General features: G+C 45.5%; 1 protein-coding gene across 1 annotated transcript; it reads left to right on the forward strand.

The window, feature by feature from the left end:
* Window positions 1-12,610: 12,610 nt before the first annotated feature.
* On the forward strand, window positions 12,611-16,668 carry LOC128642316 (hemoglobin subunit alpha-3-like). The gene is made up of 3 exons (XM_053695042.1): window positions 12,611-12,768; window positions 14,738-14,942; window positions 16,271-16,668. Exons 1-3 carry the CDS (start codon window positions 12,674-12,676, stop codon window positions 16,397-16,399), a joined length of 429 nt encoding a protein of 142 aa, XP_053551017.1. The 5' UTR covers window positions 12,611-12,673; the 3' UTR covers window positions 16,400-16,668.
* The last annotated feature ends 449 nt before the right edge of the window (window positions 16,669-17,117 follow it).

Raw genomic sequence — 17,117 nt, forward strand, 5'->3', positions numbered from 1 at the left:
CCTGGCACATATTAATGTAGTACACTGTACCTGGCACATATTGCTGTACTACACTGTACCTAGCACATATTACTGTAATACATTGTACCTAGCACATATTACTGTAGTACACTGTACCTGGCACATATTACTGTAGTACACTGTACCTGGCACATATTACTGTAGTACACTATACCTGGCACACATTACTGTAGTACACTGTACCTGGCACACATTACTGTAGTACACCGTACCTGGCACATATTACTGTAGTACATTGTACCTAGCACATATTACTGTAAAACACTGTACCTGGCACATATTACTGTAGCACACTGTACCTAGCGCATATTACTGTAGTACACCGTACCTGGCACATATTACTGTAGTACACCGTACCTGGCACATATTACTGTAGTACATTGTACCTGGCAGATATTACTGTAGCACACTGTACCCAGCGCATATTACTGTAGCACACTGTACCCAGCGCATATTACTGTAGCACACTGTACCTAGCACATATTACTGTAATACGCTGTACCTAGCGCATATTACTGTAGTACACTGTACCTGGCACATATTACTGTAATACACTGTACCTAGCACTTATTACTGTAATACACTGTCTCTGTCACACATTACTGTTGTACACTGTACCTGACACATTACTGTAGTACACTGTACCTAGCACATATTACTGCAATACACTTTACCTAGCACATATTACTGTAGTACACTGTACCTGGCACATATAAGGGATTAAATGCCCTACATTTCTTGAGTGTCTGCTTGTAACATATCTAAGTAAATAACTTAACACTTAACAGTTGAACTTCAATAATTTTGTCAAATAAAATCGACACATTAGGTGGATGAAAGACCCGTGGGTCGTATTTATTAATACCAGCAATGGGAACTGGCAATGACAGGTAATCAATCACGGGTGGCGGCAATCGGGGCTTACATAACTAGCTATATATATATATATATAACCCCTTCTAGAAAATGGCCAAGGGACACTGCTGCAGACCACAAGGTAGAGATACTCTACGCAGCTTTAATATAGGGGGTTCTCGGCCCGTTAATAAACAGCCTGAGCACGCCCAAGCATACCGAGCCTGTGACGTCACCCTGACCGCAATGGCCATCATTCAAATCCTCCTTCCAGCCTGCAGCCGTGATCCTGACCACCCGCCACAAGAGACAGACCTGCAAATTAAACGATCCAGACTCTTGCCGCCACCATTATATCCTTAGGAGTAACGCCTGCCTGATGTTCTGCAAGAACAAATCTACTCCTTCCGGTTCTAAATGAACCCCATCCTGTCTATATAAACCCTTATGAGCTGCTGAGATGTTCCCATGCTCTATCACTAAACCTTCGAGGTCCCCTACTTGCTTCCTCCGGTCCCTATTTATCTTTTTCCTGACCTTGAAAGCCGCTTTATGGCACACCATGTGCTTCCACCTCAATCTAGGGATCACATTCGACCACCCGATTCGCACACCTGGAAACCAGAGTCTGAACTGCCGCAGATTCGACTGCATTGCCCGGATTAAATCTAATGTGGGTATGGCCCCCACGTCATTGCTGCCAGCATGTAAAATCAGAATGTGGGGTTTTCCCACCTTCGTGCGGCAACCTGTAACAATGCAGGCAGATCTGCCCAGGACAAACCCCTGCGCCCTAGCCAACACAACACAGCCCTGGACGAAGGAAATCCCAGCTGCTGTCCTCCTGGCATTGCTGCGGCTCTAATTGCAGCCCAGTGTACATAGGAATGGCCGACGATCCACACCCGTACAGGACCTGGACGTATGCCTGAAATAAAGAAACAAAAGTTAGCTTGCACGCTTACTGGACCTGACCGTCATTAACCACGACCAACCCCCCTTGTGCACCCATGCAAGCCCAATTCTCTTGATGCCCCATCGTCATCAACCTATACTCTTATGCATACAGAGGCCTAACATAGGATTTGTACCGCTGTGATCTCCAATGCCCCAAGGAGCGAATGCAGTCTGATGACCAACCCAGCTCTGCTTCCGTTGTGTCCGTCCCAACCCTGAATGTGGGGGGCAATACGTGACCCATCGAGACCCGCCCGCGGCACCACCTGGCCTAACACCGCTCTGAACTGGTATCTGGTCAGCGGGTCTCCATTCACATGTATAAGAAACCTGGAGGAGCCTCCTGGCCGCACCTCCAGGTATGAAGAGACCAGGCGTACTGGGCAACAGGTGACTCCTGGCTGTCCCGGCAAGGAAAGCCAGGCTCCCCGGCCCTCCTGATCTGTCTTAGACCTGGGGATAAAGAGAAGCACTGAATCATCCACCACCCGAACGTGATTGTGCATGACTCCCCCCGATACAGCCGTCTTGGCGCGTGTCACCAGCTCCCCTACTCTCAGTGCCCCGTGAAATGCGAGCCCAAAGGCCGCCCCAAAGAGCTGAACCTCAAAAGGCGAGGAACAGATCTCTGGAAACACCGCCAGCAATGTAACCAAACGCTCTGCTGTAATGGGTTCCCTAGCATCATGCCTCGGAACCTCCAATCGACCCCACCCCCGGATTAACTGTTTCACCAGGAATGAGCGTGATGCATCATGAAAAGCGTACAACCTACAAAAGAAGGCTACTGCAGAAAGCCTAGAGACCACTGCCCCCTTTTTTACTTGCTTACCTCTCAGATCAGCCAACCACTGCAAAATAGATCCCTGCTCACCTTCGCAAGAAGGAAACTCACGAAGGTCGCAGAAACCAACCCACTCACTCCAATACCTCACGTAGGCCGACCAAGTGTTGGGTGCCAAAGAGGCCCGTAATACGGGGGATCAGTCGCCGCAGTCCTTCACCATCTGCCACAGAAAGAGAGGGCAAGAAAGACCATTAGGAGCAGCTGTTGGCGCCGCCGCCCTAAAAGCCTCCCACTGAAAGCGAGACAATGCGTCCGCCACTATGTTCTGGACCCCTGGGACATGACGAGCCCTAAAATCAATGTTCCACTGCAGACATCTCAACACCAGGTGTCGCAGGTAATGCACCACCACAGACTATGAAGCCGAAAGTCTGTTAACGGCAAAAACTACACTGAGATTATCCGTTCAGAAAATCACAGCCTTGTTGCTGAAGAGGTGCCCCCACAGCTCAACTGCAACTACGATGGGAAACAGTTCCAAGAAGCAAAGGTTGCGTGTAAGCCCTAGGCCCGCCCAGTCGGACGGCCATGGCTCCGCACTCCATGCCCCTCTAAAATACGCCCCGTATCCAAATGCCCCTACAGCATCTGTGAACAGATGCAAAGCCTGATTGGACACTGGGTCACCCCTCCACATACAGACACCATTAAAATCTTGTAGGAACTGTCCCCAAACTTTCAGATCCGCCACGAGATCCCCCGTGATCCGGATGCGTGACGCTGCCGTCCTGTCGCCCCCCTAATCTCCGTTCCAACCATTTGCTAAAAATCCTACCCCATGGGATGACCCTCCCCGCGAAGTTTAGGAGACCTAGGAGCGACTGCAACTCCCTCAGCGAACATGTTTGCGCTGTGGCCATGGCCCGAACCGCCATCAACATTTGGCATCAATACATTTATTATAGGTGGCGGCGGTGTAGGGGGATTTAGATTAGAGGCAAAAGAGCTGATTACTTTGTGACAATGCCCCGCAAAAAGCCCTTTTAAGGGCTGGCAATAGAGCTGATTACTTTAGGGGGATTAGATTAGGGGTTAATGTATTTAATATAGCTGGCGGCGGTGTAGGGGGATTAAATTAGGGGTTAATAATTTTAATATAGCTGGCGGCGGTGTAGGGGGATTAAATTAGGGGTTAATAATTTTAATATAGCTGGCGGCGGGGTAAGGGGATTAGATTAGGGGTTAATAATTTTAATATAGCTGGCGGCGGGGTAGGGGGATTAGATTAGGGGTTAATAATTGTAATATAGCTGGCAGCGGGGTAGGAGCTCACATTAGGGGGTAGGGGGGTAGGTAATGTAGGTGGTGGCGGTGTAAGGGGCTCACATTAGGGGGTAGGTAATGTAGGTGGCGGCGGTGTAAGGGGCTCACATTAGGGGGTAGGTAATGTAGATGGCGGCGGGGTAGGGGCTCAGATTAGGGGGTTATACATTTAATGTAGGTGGCGGCGGGGTCCGGGAGCGGCGGTTTAGGGGTTAAATACTTTATTAGGGATTGCGGCGGGGGATCGTGGTTGACAGGTAGATAGACATTGCGCATGCGTTAGGTGTTAGGTTTTATTTTGCAGCCAGTTTAGGGAGTTATGGGGCTCCAATACACAGCGTAAGGCTTACTACGCCTGCAATTTGTGGCGAGGTGAAAATGGAGTAAGATTTCTCCATTTTCGCCACGTAAGTCCTTACGCTGTATATTGGATACCAAACTGCGCTGGTTTGGTATACCTGTGTATGGGCCAAAAAACTACAGCCGAAGGCAGAAATATACGAGCGTAACTTCTAGGTTACGCTGTATATGTGATACCAAAACAGCGCAAAATTTGGCGTCGCCGGCTTTTGCGGGCGACGCTGCATATCGGATCGAGGCCCTGGTACTAAAATAGAGCCGTAAATTACTTTTAGCTGGCGACAACTTCGGTAGTTTACTGCTCTATTTTTAATGACTGAATGGAAACAAGCCTCATAGGTTTTCGTCAGGTAACGGTTCCGAGCTTCAGGGTTACGAGTAGCAGAAGTATATTCGGTTTGTGATTGCTGGAAATACACAGCAACAATACTGACCAAAGTTCCAAAATCATTATCTACTGAAAACAAGGGCAGATTTTTATCAACCCAATAATCTGGGGAACTGTAGTGAAACAGATGAAAAACTAAATCTAGTTATCTGAGCTGTAATATATGCAAAAAGAATGAAACGTATATAGCAACTGATAATCATTAATTTATTCCCCTCATGCATTATGCAGCTCCTCTCTATCTAGTGATAGCATGAGAAGAGAGAGAGTGTGTATGCACGCCTAGAGGGAGCATGTGGAGGGAGAGAGTTTGTGTGCACGTCTAGAGGGAGCATGAGTAGAGAGTGAGTTTGTGTGCACGTCAAGAGAGAGCATGTGGAGGGAGAGAGTTTGTGTGCACGTCTAGAGGGAGCATGAGTAGAGAGTGAGTTTGTGTGCACGTCAAGAGAGAGCATGAGGAGGGAGAGAGTTTGTGTGCACGTCTAGAGGGAGCATGAGTAGAGAGTGAGTTTGTGTGCACGTCAAGAGAGAGCATGAGTAGAGAGTGAGTTTGTGTGCACGTCAAGAAAGAGCATGAGGAGGGAGAGAATTTGTGTGCACATCTAGAGAGAGCATGAGGAGGGAGAGAGTTTGTGTGCACGTCTAGAGAGAGCATGAGGGGGGAGAGAGTGTGTATGCATGCCTAGAGGGAGCATGTGGAGGGAGAGAGTGTGTATGCACGTCTAGAGGGAGCATGAGTAGAGAGTGAGTTTGTGTGCACGTCAAGAGAGAGCATGAGGAGGGAGAGAGTTTGTGTGCACGTCTAGAGAGAGCATGAGGAGGGAGAGAGTTTGTGTGCACGTCTAGAGAGAGCATGAGGGGGAGAGAGTTTGTGTGCACGTCTAGAAGGAGCATGAGTAGAGAGTGAGTTTGTGTGCACGTCAAGAGAGAGCATGAGGAGGGAGAGAATTTGTGTGCACATCTAGAGAGAGCATGAGGAGGGAGAGAGTTTGTGTGCACGTCTAGAGAGAGCATGAGGGGGGAGAGAGTGTGTATGCACGCCTAGAGGGAGCATGTGGAGGGAGAGAGTGTGTATGCATGTCTAGAGGGAGCATGAGTAGAGAGTGAGTTTGTGTGCACGTCAAGAGAGAGCATGAGGAGGGAGAGAGTTTGTGTGCACGTCTAGAGGGAGCATGAGTAGAGAGTGAGTTTGTGTGCACGTCAAGAGAGAGCATGAGGAGGGAGAGAGTTTGTGTGCACGTCTAGAGGGAGCATGAGTAGAGAGTGAGTTTGTGTGCACGTCAAGAGAGAGCATGAGTAGAGAGTGAGTTTGTGTGCACGTCAAGAGAGAGCATGAGGAGGGAGAGAATTTGTGTGCACATCTAGAGAGAGCATGAGGAGGGAGAGAGTTTGTGTGCACGTCTAGAGAGAGCATGAGGGGGGAGAGAGTGTGTATGCACGCCTAGAGGGAGCATGTGGAGGGAGAGAGTGTGTATGCATGTCTAGAGGGAGCATGAGTAGAGAGTGAGTTTGTGTGCACGTCAAGAGAGAGCATGAGGAGGGAGAGAGTTTGTGTGCACGTCTAGAGAGAGCATGAGGAGGGAGAGAGTTTGTGTGCACGTCTAGAAGGAGCATGAGTAGAGAGTGAGTTTGTGTGCACGTCAAGAGAGAGCATGAGGAGGGAGAGAATTTGTGTGCACATCTAGAGAGAGCATGTGGAGGGAGAGAGTGTGTATGCATGTCTAGAGGGAGCATGAGTAGAGAGTGAGTTTGTGTGCACGTCTAGAGAGAGCATGAGGGGGAGAGAGTTTGTGTGCACGTCTAGAGAGAGCATGAGGGGGAGAGAGTTTGTGTGCACGTCTAGAGAGAGCATGAGGAGGGAGAGAGTGTGTGTGCACGTCTAGAGAGAGCATGAGGGGGGAGAGAGTTTGTGTGCACGTCTAGAGGGAGCATAAGGAGGGAAAGAGTGTGTATGCACGCCTAGAGGGAGCATAAGTAGAAAGTTTGTATGCACGTCTAGAGAGAGCATGAGGAGGGAGAGAGTGTGTGTGCACGTCTAGAGAGAGCATGAGGAGGGAGAGAGTTTGTGTGCACGTCTAGAGAGAGCATGAGGAGGGAGAGAGTTTGTGTGCACGTCTAGAGAGAGCATGAGGAGGGAGAGAGTGTGTGTGCACGTCTAGAGAAAGCATGAATAGAGAGTGAGTGTGTATGCATGCCTAGAAGGAGCATGAGGAGGGAGAGAGTGTGTATGCACGCCTAGAGAGAGCACGAGGAAAGAGAGAGTGAGTATGCATGCCTAGAGAGAGCATGAGGAGGGAGAGAGTGTGTATGCACAAGCCTAGAGAGAGCGTGAGTAGAGAGTGAGTGTGTATGCATGCCTAGAAGGAGCATGAGGAGGGAGAGAGTGTGTATGCATGCCTAGAGAGAGCATGAGGAGGGAGAGAGTGTGTATGCATGCCTAGGGAGAGCATGAGGAGGGAAAGAGTGTTTATTCATGCCTAGAGAGAGCACGAGGAAGGAGAGAGTGAGTATGCACAAGCCTAGAGAGAGCGTGAGTAGAGAGTGAGTGTGTATGCATGCCTAGAAGGAGCATGAGGAGGGAGAGAGTGTGTATGCATGCCTAGAGGGAGCATGAGGAGGGAGAGAGTGTCTATGCATGCCTAGAGGGAGCATGAGGAAGGAGAGAGTGTCTATGCATGCCTAGAGAGAGCATGAGGAGGGAGAGAGTGTTTATTCACACCTAGAGAAAGTACGAGGAAGGAGAGAGTGAATATGCACACCTAGAGAGAGCATGAGAAGAGAGAGAGAGAGAGTGTATGCACACCAAGAGGGAGCATGAGTAGAGAGAGAGAGTGTGTATGCACGTCTAGAGAAAGCATGAGGAGGGAGAGAGTGTGTATGCACAAGCCTAGAGGGAGCATGAGTAAAGAGTGTGTATGTATGTCTAGAGGGAGCATAAGTAGAGTCTGTATGCATGCCTAGAGGGAGCATGAGTAGAGAGAGAGAGAGAGAGAGTGTATGCACGTCTAGAGAGAGCATGAGAACAGAGAGAGAGTGTATGCATGTCTAGAGATAGAGTAGAGAGAGTGCGTATGCACAAGTCTAGAGAGAGCATGAGTAGAGAGAGAGTGTGTATGCACTAGAGAAAGTGTGAGTAGAGAGAGTGTGTATGCACAAGTCTAGAGAGAGCATGAGTAGAGAGTTTGTATGCATTCCTAGAGGGAGCATGAGTAGAGAGAGAGTGTATGCACATCTAGAGAGAGCATGAGTAGAGAGAGAGTGTGTATGCACAAGTCTAGAGAGAGCATGAGGTGGGAGAGAGTGTATGCTAATCTAGAGGGAGAATGAAAAGAGAGAGAGTGTATGCACATCTAGAGGGAGCATGAGTAGAGAGTGAGTGTGCATGCACGCTGGGAGGGAGAGTGAGTAGAGAGAGAGTGTGTATGCATGCCTAGAGAGGGCAAGAGGAGGGTGAGAGTGTGTATGCACGCCTAGAGAGAGCAAGAGGAGGGAGAGAGTGTGTATGCATGCCTAGAGGGAGCATGAGTAGAGAGTGTGTATGCACGTCTAGAGGGAGCATGAATAGAGAGTGAGTGTGCATGCATGCCTAGAGGGAGCATGAGTAGAGAGTGAGTGTGCATGCATGCCTAGAGGGAGCATGAGTAGAGAGTGAGTGTGTATGCATGTCTAGAGGGAGCATGAGTAGAGAGTGAGTGTGTATGCACGTCTAGAGGGAGCATGAATAGAGAGTGAGTGTGCATGCATGCCTAGAGGGAGCATGAATAGAGAGTGAGTGTGTATGCACATCTAGAGGGAGCATGAAAATAGAGTGAGGGTGCATGCACGTCTAGAGGGAGCATGAGTAGAGAGTGAGTGTGTATGCATGTCTAGAGGGAGCATGAGTAGAGAGTGTCTATGCACGTCTAGAGGGAGCATGAGGAGGGAGTGTGTATACACGTCTAGAGGGAGCATGAGGAGGAAGTGTGTATGCACGCCTGGAGGGAGCATGAATAGAGAGTGAGTGTGTATGCACATCTAGAGGGAGCATGAGTAGAGAGTGTCAATGCACGTCTAGAGGGAGCATGAGGAGGAAGTGTGTATACACGTCTAGAGGTAGCATGAGGAGGGAGTGTGTATGCACTCCTGGAGGAACAGAGTGTGTATGTACGCTAGAGGGAGCATGAGTAAAGAGAGAGTGTGTATGCACGCCTAGAGGGAGCATGAGTAGAGAGTGTGTATGCACGTCTAGAGAGAGCATGAGGAGGGAGAGAGTTTTTGTGCACATCTATAGAGAGCATGAGGAGGGAGAGAGTGAGTGTGCACGTCTAGAGAGAGCATGAGTAGAGAGTGTGCATGCACGCCTAGAGAGAGCAAGCGGAGGGAGGGAGTGTGTATGCATGCCTAGAAGGAGCATGAGGAGGGATAGAGTGTGTATGCACAAGTCTAGAGAGAGCATGAGGTGGGAGAGAGTGTATGCTAATCTAGAGGGAGAATGAGAAGAGAGAGAGTGTATGCACATCTAGAGGGAGCATGAGTAGAGAGTGAGTGTGCATGCACGCCTAGAGGGAGAGTGAGTAGAGAGAGAGTGTGTATGCATGCCTAGAGAGGACAAGAGGAGGGTGAGAGTGTGTATGCATGTCTAGAGAGAGCAAGATGAGGGAGAGAGTGTGTATGCATGTCTAGAGAGGGCAAGAGGAGGGTGAGAGTGTGTATGCATGTCTAGAGAGAGCAAGACGAGGGAGAGAGAGTGTATGCATGTCTAGAGGGAGCAAGGGGAGGGAGAGAGTGTGTATGCATGTCTAGAGAGAGCAAGAGGAGGGAGAGAGTGTGTATGCATGTCTAGAGGGAGCATGAGTAGAGAGAGAGTGTGTATGCATGTCTAGAGGGAGCATGAGTAGAGAGAGAGTGTGTATGCATGTCTAGAGGGAGCATGAGTAGAGAGTGTGTATTCATGTCTAGAGGGAGCATGAGTATAGAGTGTGTATGCATGTCTAGAGGGAGCATGAGTAGAGAGTGTGTATGCATGTCTAGAGGGAGCATGAGTAGAGAGTGTGTATGCATGTCTAGAGGGAGCATGAGTAGAGAGTGTGTATGCATGTCTAGAGGGAGCATGAGTAGAGAGTGTGTATGCATGTCTAGAGGGAGCATGAGTAGAGAGTGTGTATGCATGTCTAGAGGGAGCATCAGTAGAGAGTGTGTATGCATGTCTAGAGGGAGCATGAGTAGAGAGTGTGTATGCATGTCTAGAGGGAGCATGAGTAGAGAGTGTGTATGCATGTTTAGAGGGAGCATGAGTAGAGAGTGTGTATGCATGTCTAGAGGGAGCATGAGTAGAGAGTGAGTGTGCATGCACGCCTAGAGGGAGAGTGAGTAGAGAGAGTGTATGCATGCCTAGAGAGAGCAAGAGGAGGGAGAGAGTGTGTATGCATGTCTAGAGAGAGCAAGAGGAGGGAGAGAGTGTGTATGCATGTCTAGAGGGAGCATGAGTAGAGAGTGTGTATGCATGTCTAGAGGGAGCATGAGTAGAGAGTGAGTGTGTATGCATGCCTAGAGGGAGCATGAGTAGAGTGAGTGTGTATGCATGCCTAGAGGGAGCATGAGTAGAGAGTGAGTGTGTATGCATGCCTAGAGGGAGCATGAGTAGAGAGTGAGTGTGTATGCATGCCTAGAGGGAGCATGAGTAGAGAGTGAGTGTGTATGCATGCCTAGAGGGAGCATGAGTAGAGAGAGAGTGTGTATGCATGCCTAGAGGGAGCATGAGTAGAGAGTGAGTTTGTATGCACATCTAGAGGGAACATGAGTAGAGAGGAAACTTGAACTTGAAAGTCAGCCAATAGGATTAGAGCAGCTCTCATCCTATTGGCTGTTTGGAACAGCCAATAGGATGAGAGCTCAATCCTATTGGCTGATTGGAACAGCCAATAGGATGAGAGCTCAATCCTATTGGCTGATTGGAACAGCCAATAGGATTTTAGCAGCTCTAATCCTAAAGTAAGTGGATCGTCGGGGGTTAGTGTTAGGTTTATTTAAGTTTTTTTTGGGTGGGTTTTATTTTTAGAGTAGGGTCTGGGCAGGTAAAAGAACTAAATGCCCTGCCCATACAAATGCCCTTTTCAGGGTAATGGGGAGCTTAGGTTATTTTAGATAGGGTTTTTATTTGGGGGGGCTGGTTGGGTTTGTGGTGGGTTTTACTGTTGGGGGGTGTTTGTATTTTTTTTTTACAGGTAAAAGAGCTGATTTCTTTGGGGCAATGCCCCACAAAAGGCCATTTTAAGGGCCATTGGTAGTTTATTGTAGGCTAGTTTTTTTTTGGGGGGGGGCTTTTTTATTTTGATAGGGCTATTAGATTAGGTGTAATTCATTTTTATTTTTGATACTGTGGTTTGTTTGTTTTTGTAACTTTTAGTGTTTTTGTTGTAATTTAGTAATTTTTAATAGTAGATTTAAATAATTTGAGTAGGGTTAGGGTTTTTTAATATGTAATATAGTTTATTTAATTGCTAGTTTAATGTAATTTGTAGAATAATAATTAGGGTAGGTTAATTAATAGTTTAATATAGTTTATTTTAATTCTACAGGTAAGTTTTAATTTATTATAAGATAGGGATGTTGTAATTTTAATTTAAAGTTAGCGGGTTGTTAAGTTTAGGGGTTAATAGCTTAATTTAGTTTATGGTGATGTGGGAGGCCAGAGGTTTAGGGGTTAATACATTTATTTAGGTGGTGGCGGGGTCTGGGAGCGGCAGAATAGGGGTTAATACATTTATTTAGTGGGGACGGGGTCCGGGAGTGGCGGGATAGGGGTTAGTATAGTGGCGGCGTTTAGTAACAGAGTATAAATAAAGTTGGGAAAAAGCCGAATAGCAGCGAGATTGATGACTGTTAGTTAACAACAGTTCAATGCTCATCGCCCCGTAGTTGGTGCGCTGCTTTTTGCTGGCTTTTTTTATAAATATGGAGATCGTATTCAGGTCCGCGATGTTAGGCAATGTTAGGTGAGCGTATTGGTGCCGGCGAATGCGGCATAGTTGAGGCCTTGATAAATATCCCCCTAAGAGTTAAACACGTGTGCACATGCACACACACACAATTATAGACATATACACACACATAGGGGCCTATCTATCAAGCTCTGAATTGAGCTTGATGCCCCGTGTTTCTGGCGAAACAGCAGTTATGAAGCAGCGGTCACAAAGACCGCTTCTCCATAACCTGTCCGCCTGCTCTGAGCAGGCGGACAGACATCACTGGAAATCAACCCGATCGAGTACGATCGAGTTGATTGACACCCCCCTGCTGGCGGCCCATTGGCCGCGAGTCTGCAGGGGGCGGCGTTGCACCAGCAGCTCTTGTGAGCTGCTGGTGCAATGCTGAATACGGTGAGCGTATTGCTCGCCGTATTCAGCGATGTCTGTCAGACCTGATCCGCACTGTCGGATCAGGTCCAATAGACAATGATAACTAGAGGCCATAGAGTCACAGACACACACACAGAATGTAAGCTCTTTGGACAAAATCTCCCATTATATAACTGTATCATACATCTAAAATAACTGTAAACTTCTTACAAATATAGCCACAAAAAAGTGCTTCCCCTTCTCCCAATCTTGCGCCCTAGGCCAAAATACAGCACTCTTTAAATACATTTAAATAAACTTATATTGATTGTTTTCTTACAGCACAAAATACACATTTCATTATTGTGTATGTGAGACTGAGCACCTCATATTAAACAAACAAGATCTTTAGGGGGCCCTATTGTAGAAAACACAACAACAATACCAAGAAATGAGGCTCCTACACACTATAGCTATAGAGAGATAAGGATTTTCTATATGTCAGCCCAATCCTATGTATTGTTACTGGCCAGAGTAGATAAGGGCTGCTCACCTACTCAGCATTGTACAGTTCCCTATAAAAGCCCAGCACAAACTCAACTCATCATGGACCTGTTCTGTTTCCACTTGAAGTCAAACTAAGGCCAACCAGTTCCAACCGTCATCATGGTTCTTAATGCAGAGGAGAAGTCCGCCATTGTGTCCCTCTGGGCCAAGATCGCCCCCAACGCTGAGGCCCTTGGTGCTGAAGCTCTGGAGAGGTAAGGACCTTGTAGTATTATTAGTATTATTATTAGATAACAATATATGTTAGTTTTTCTTTATCACTATATAAAATGTTACATTATAAAAAAACAGGGAAATATTGGCACAGAACTTACTAATTCCCTATATTATTTTAGTTTGAAAACACAATTTGTAGACAACATTTAGGGCTAGATTACAAGTGGAGCGATTATTAATCAGTCATTACAAGTAGCTGGTTATAAGATAGCAGCATCTTTATTTTTTAATACAATTACTGCACTAGGCTATATTTTGTACAGTATATTCTTATATACATATATTTGTATGTGTTAATATTTGTTTATACACAAAAATATATAAGTACATAATTATATATATATATATATATAAAATTGCTGCCCTCGCTGCTCTTCTTAGCTCTTTGCTGCGCTGAGCCTATGGAAGCTCACTCTCGTGCAATGCAAACGCAAGGTTGCTGTGAACTTGTAGTACCAACGCACATTAGCGTGCGCTGGTATTACTCAGTAGTGTTTAACTTGTAATCTGCTACTTAATTTGTCACGCAAGTTATATTAAAGCTATGTATTAAAATAAAGGTTGTGCATTTCTGTAACTACTAAAGCAAATTACATCAATTGTGTCATTATAAACACACAGTGTAGTACTTTATACCTAGCAAATATTACTGTAATACACTGTACCTGGCACATATTACTGTAATACACTGTACCTAGCACATATTACTGTAATACTCTGTACCTGGCACATATTACTGTAATACTCTGTACCTGGCACATATTACTGTAATACTCTGTACCTGGCACATATTACTGTAATACTCTGTACCTGGCACATATTACTGTAGTACACTGTACCTAGCACATATTACTGTAGTACACTGTACCTAGCACATATTACTGTAATACTCTGTACCTAGCACATATTACTGTAATACTCTGTACCTAGCACATATTACTGTAATACACTGTACCTGGCACATATTACTGTAGTACACTGTACCTGGCACATATTACTGTAGTACACTGTACCTGGCACATATTACTGTAGTACTCTGTACCTGGCACATATTACTGTAATACTCTGTACCTGGCACATATTACTGTAATACTCTGTACCTGGCACATATTACTGTAATACACTGTACCTAGCATATATTACTGTAATACACTGTACCTGGCACATATTACGGTAGTACACTGTACCTGGCACATATTACTGTAATACACTGTACCTGGCACATATTACTGTAGTAAACTGTACATAGCACATATTACTGTAGTACACTGTACGTAGCACATATTACTGTAGTACACTGTACGTAGCACATATTACTGTAGTACACTGTACCTGGCACATATTACTGTAGTACACTGTACGTAGCACATATTACTGTAGTACACTGTACGTAGCACATATTACTGTAGTACACTGTACCTGGCACATATTACTGTAATACTCTGTACCTGGCACATATTACTGTAATACTCTGTACCTAGCACATATTACTGTAGTACACTATACCTAGCACATATTACTGTAGTACACTGTACCTGGCACATATTACTGTAATACTCTGTACCTAGCACATATTACTGTAGTACACTGTACCTGGCACATATTACTGTAATACTCTGTACCTAGCACATATTACTGTAGTACACTGTACCTAGCACATATTACTGTAATACACTGTAGTACACTGTACCTAGCACATATTACTGTAATACACTGTAGTACACTGTCACATATTATATATTATACACACTGTACTTAGCATATATTATACACACACTTCAGCTAAGCTCTCTCTACACAAGGTTTAATAGGAGCAGGCTGTTTGTGTCTTTATGTATCTGGGACAGATGTTTGCTGTATTTCTGCAGCTTTATGACACCAGCCTATGACTCCTGCTGATGACAAATATTAACCCTTTAACCCCCTTATCCTTTTTGTCCCTTCCAGACTGTTCTTGAGCAGCCCTCAGACCAAGACCTACTTCAGCCACTTTGACCTGTCTCACGGCTCTGCTGACGTCCGCTCTCATGGAGGAAAGGTCGTTAACGCAATTGGCCAGGCCGCAAGCCACCTGGACTCTCTGAACCAGGCCCTGTCAGCTCTCAGTGACCTGCACGCCTACAACCTGAGAGTGGACCCTGGCAACTTCAAGGTTAGATTATACACTTGGTTATAAACGTGTGTCTGGCATATGATGGGGCAAATAAACTGTAAAACACTTATTACCTAAGGAGGTAGTAAATGCCGATACCTTATATCCATTTAAAAATGGTTTAGATACATTTCTAGCTAGAAACAGAATTCAGAGATATGGCAGATTGTGCTAAATGTGTCACCTTTTTAATCAGATTCATTTAAGGTCAACTGGAGCTTTATTGTAAGTATATTAGTTTTGTATAGGTTGAACTCAATAGACTTTTGTCTTTTTGCAACCTCATCTACAATGTTACTATGTGATGTTACCAAATCATTACTAGAATTACCTGTGAGCCAGAGATAGTGGGCAAAAATCATAAAGGGTTAACCCCAGTGTCTCCTGCTTCACTAGTTATTATACACTTATTCACTAAAGCTCCCTCCAGCCTCTCCAGCTTCACCAGTTCCCATGTTATTCTATGTAACTAATTCACTAAAGCTCCCTCCAGCCTCTCCAGCATCACCAGTTCCTATGCTATTCTATGTAACTGATTCACTAAAGCTCCCTCCAGCCTCTCCAGCTTCATCAGTTCCTATGTTATTCTATGTAACTGATTCACTAAAGCTCCCTCCTGCCTCTCCAGCTTCACCAGTTCCTATGTTATTCTATGTAACTGATTCACTAAAGCTCCCTCCAGCCTCTCCAGCTTCATCAGTTCCTATGTTATTCTATGTAACTGATTCACTAAAGCTCCCTCCTGCCTCTCCAGCTTCACCAGTTCCTATGTTATTCTATGTAACTTATTCACTAAAGCTCCCTCCAGCCTCTCCAGTTCCTATGTTATTCTATGTAACTGATTCACTAAAGCTCCCTCCAGCCTCTGCAGCATCACCAGTTCCTATGTTATTCTATGTATCTGATTCACTAAAGCTCCCTCCAGCCTCTCCAGCATCACCAGTTCCTATGTTATTCTATGTAACTGATTCACTAAAGCTCCCTCCTGCCTCTCCAGCTTCACCAGTTCCTATGTTATTCTATGTAACTTATTCACTAAAGCTCCCTCCTGCCTCTCCAGTTCCTATGTTATTCTATTTAACTGATTCACTAAAGCTCCCTCCAGCCTCTGCAGCATCACCAGTTCCTATGTTATTCTATGTATCTGATTCACTAAAGCTCCCTCCAGCCTCTCCAGCATCACCAGTTCCTATGTTATTCTATGTAACTGATTCACTAACGCTCCCTCAGCCTCTCCAGTTCAGCAGTTCCTATGTTATTGTATGCACCTGATTCCCTTTAGTACTAGTTATCTACCTGTCTAACCCATTGTCTTTGTGTCTCTGCAGCTGCTGTCTCACTCCATCCAGGTGGTCCTTGCCGTCCACTTCCCTGCTGACTTCACCCCCACCTCACAGGCTGCTTGGGACAAATTCCTGGCTGTTGTGTCCTCTGTTCTGACCTCCAAGTACAGATAAATAGAGCTGGAAGAGAGGAAGACGTGAGAGAGACCAGCAAGTCACCTGCTGGTGTTTTATTGGAAACTGTGCGCACAAATTGTCACCGTATTGATGGTCATGTAATGACAATGACATTATTCTTATTCTAGTAAACCAGTTGCTGTACTGTAGCCCAGGTGCTCTGTGTCACCTGAGTCTTTATGTGATTGTCCCTTTGTGCTGACTTGTCCATCGGATGTCATCAGAATCTCCTTGTTGTCTTCTGCAATAAACAGATTTGTAAATTATTTCTGTCTCACGGACATTTATTTACCTAGTTATGTACGATGTATATTCAGTCAGTATCAGCATTTACAGATAATCTTATGTTTTACACTTACACAGTTTAAAAGAAATGTAAATGTTTGAATGATAAACTCATTTAGTTTCACTCTGTCTTTGTTGGAAATATAACAGTTGGTGCTGCACTATTAAATGCCCAATTAATACAGATTTCTGCCCACTGTACAGTTAATCTGAATGTGCCATACACATCACTACAGGTACAACAGATATGATAAGCTACCTACAAATACATGATAAGCTACCTACAAATACATGATAAGCTACCTACAAATACATGATAAGCTACCTACAAATACATGATAAGCTACCTACAAATACATGATAAGCTACCTACAAATACATGATCACCAACCTACAAATACATGATCACCAACCTACCTACAAATACATG

Source organism: Bombina bombina, chromosome 11 (genome assembly GCF_027579735.1).
Source record: "Bombina bombina isolate aBomBom1 chromosome 11, aBomBom1.pri, whole genome shotgun sequence".
Taxonomy (NCBI): domain Eukaryota; kingdom Metazoa; phylum Chordata; class Amphibia; order Anura; family Bombinatoridae; genus Bombina; species Bombina bombina.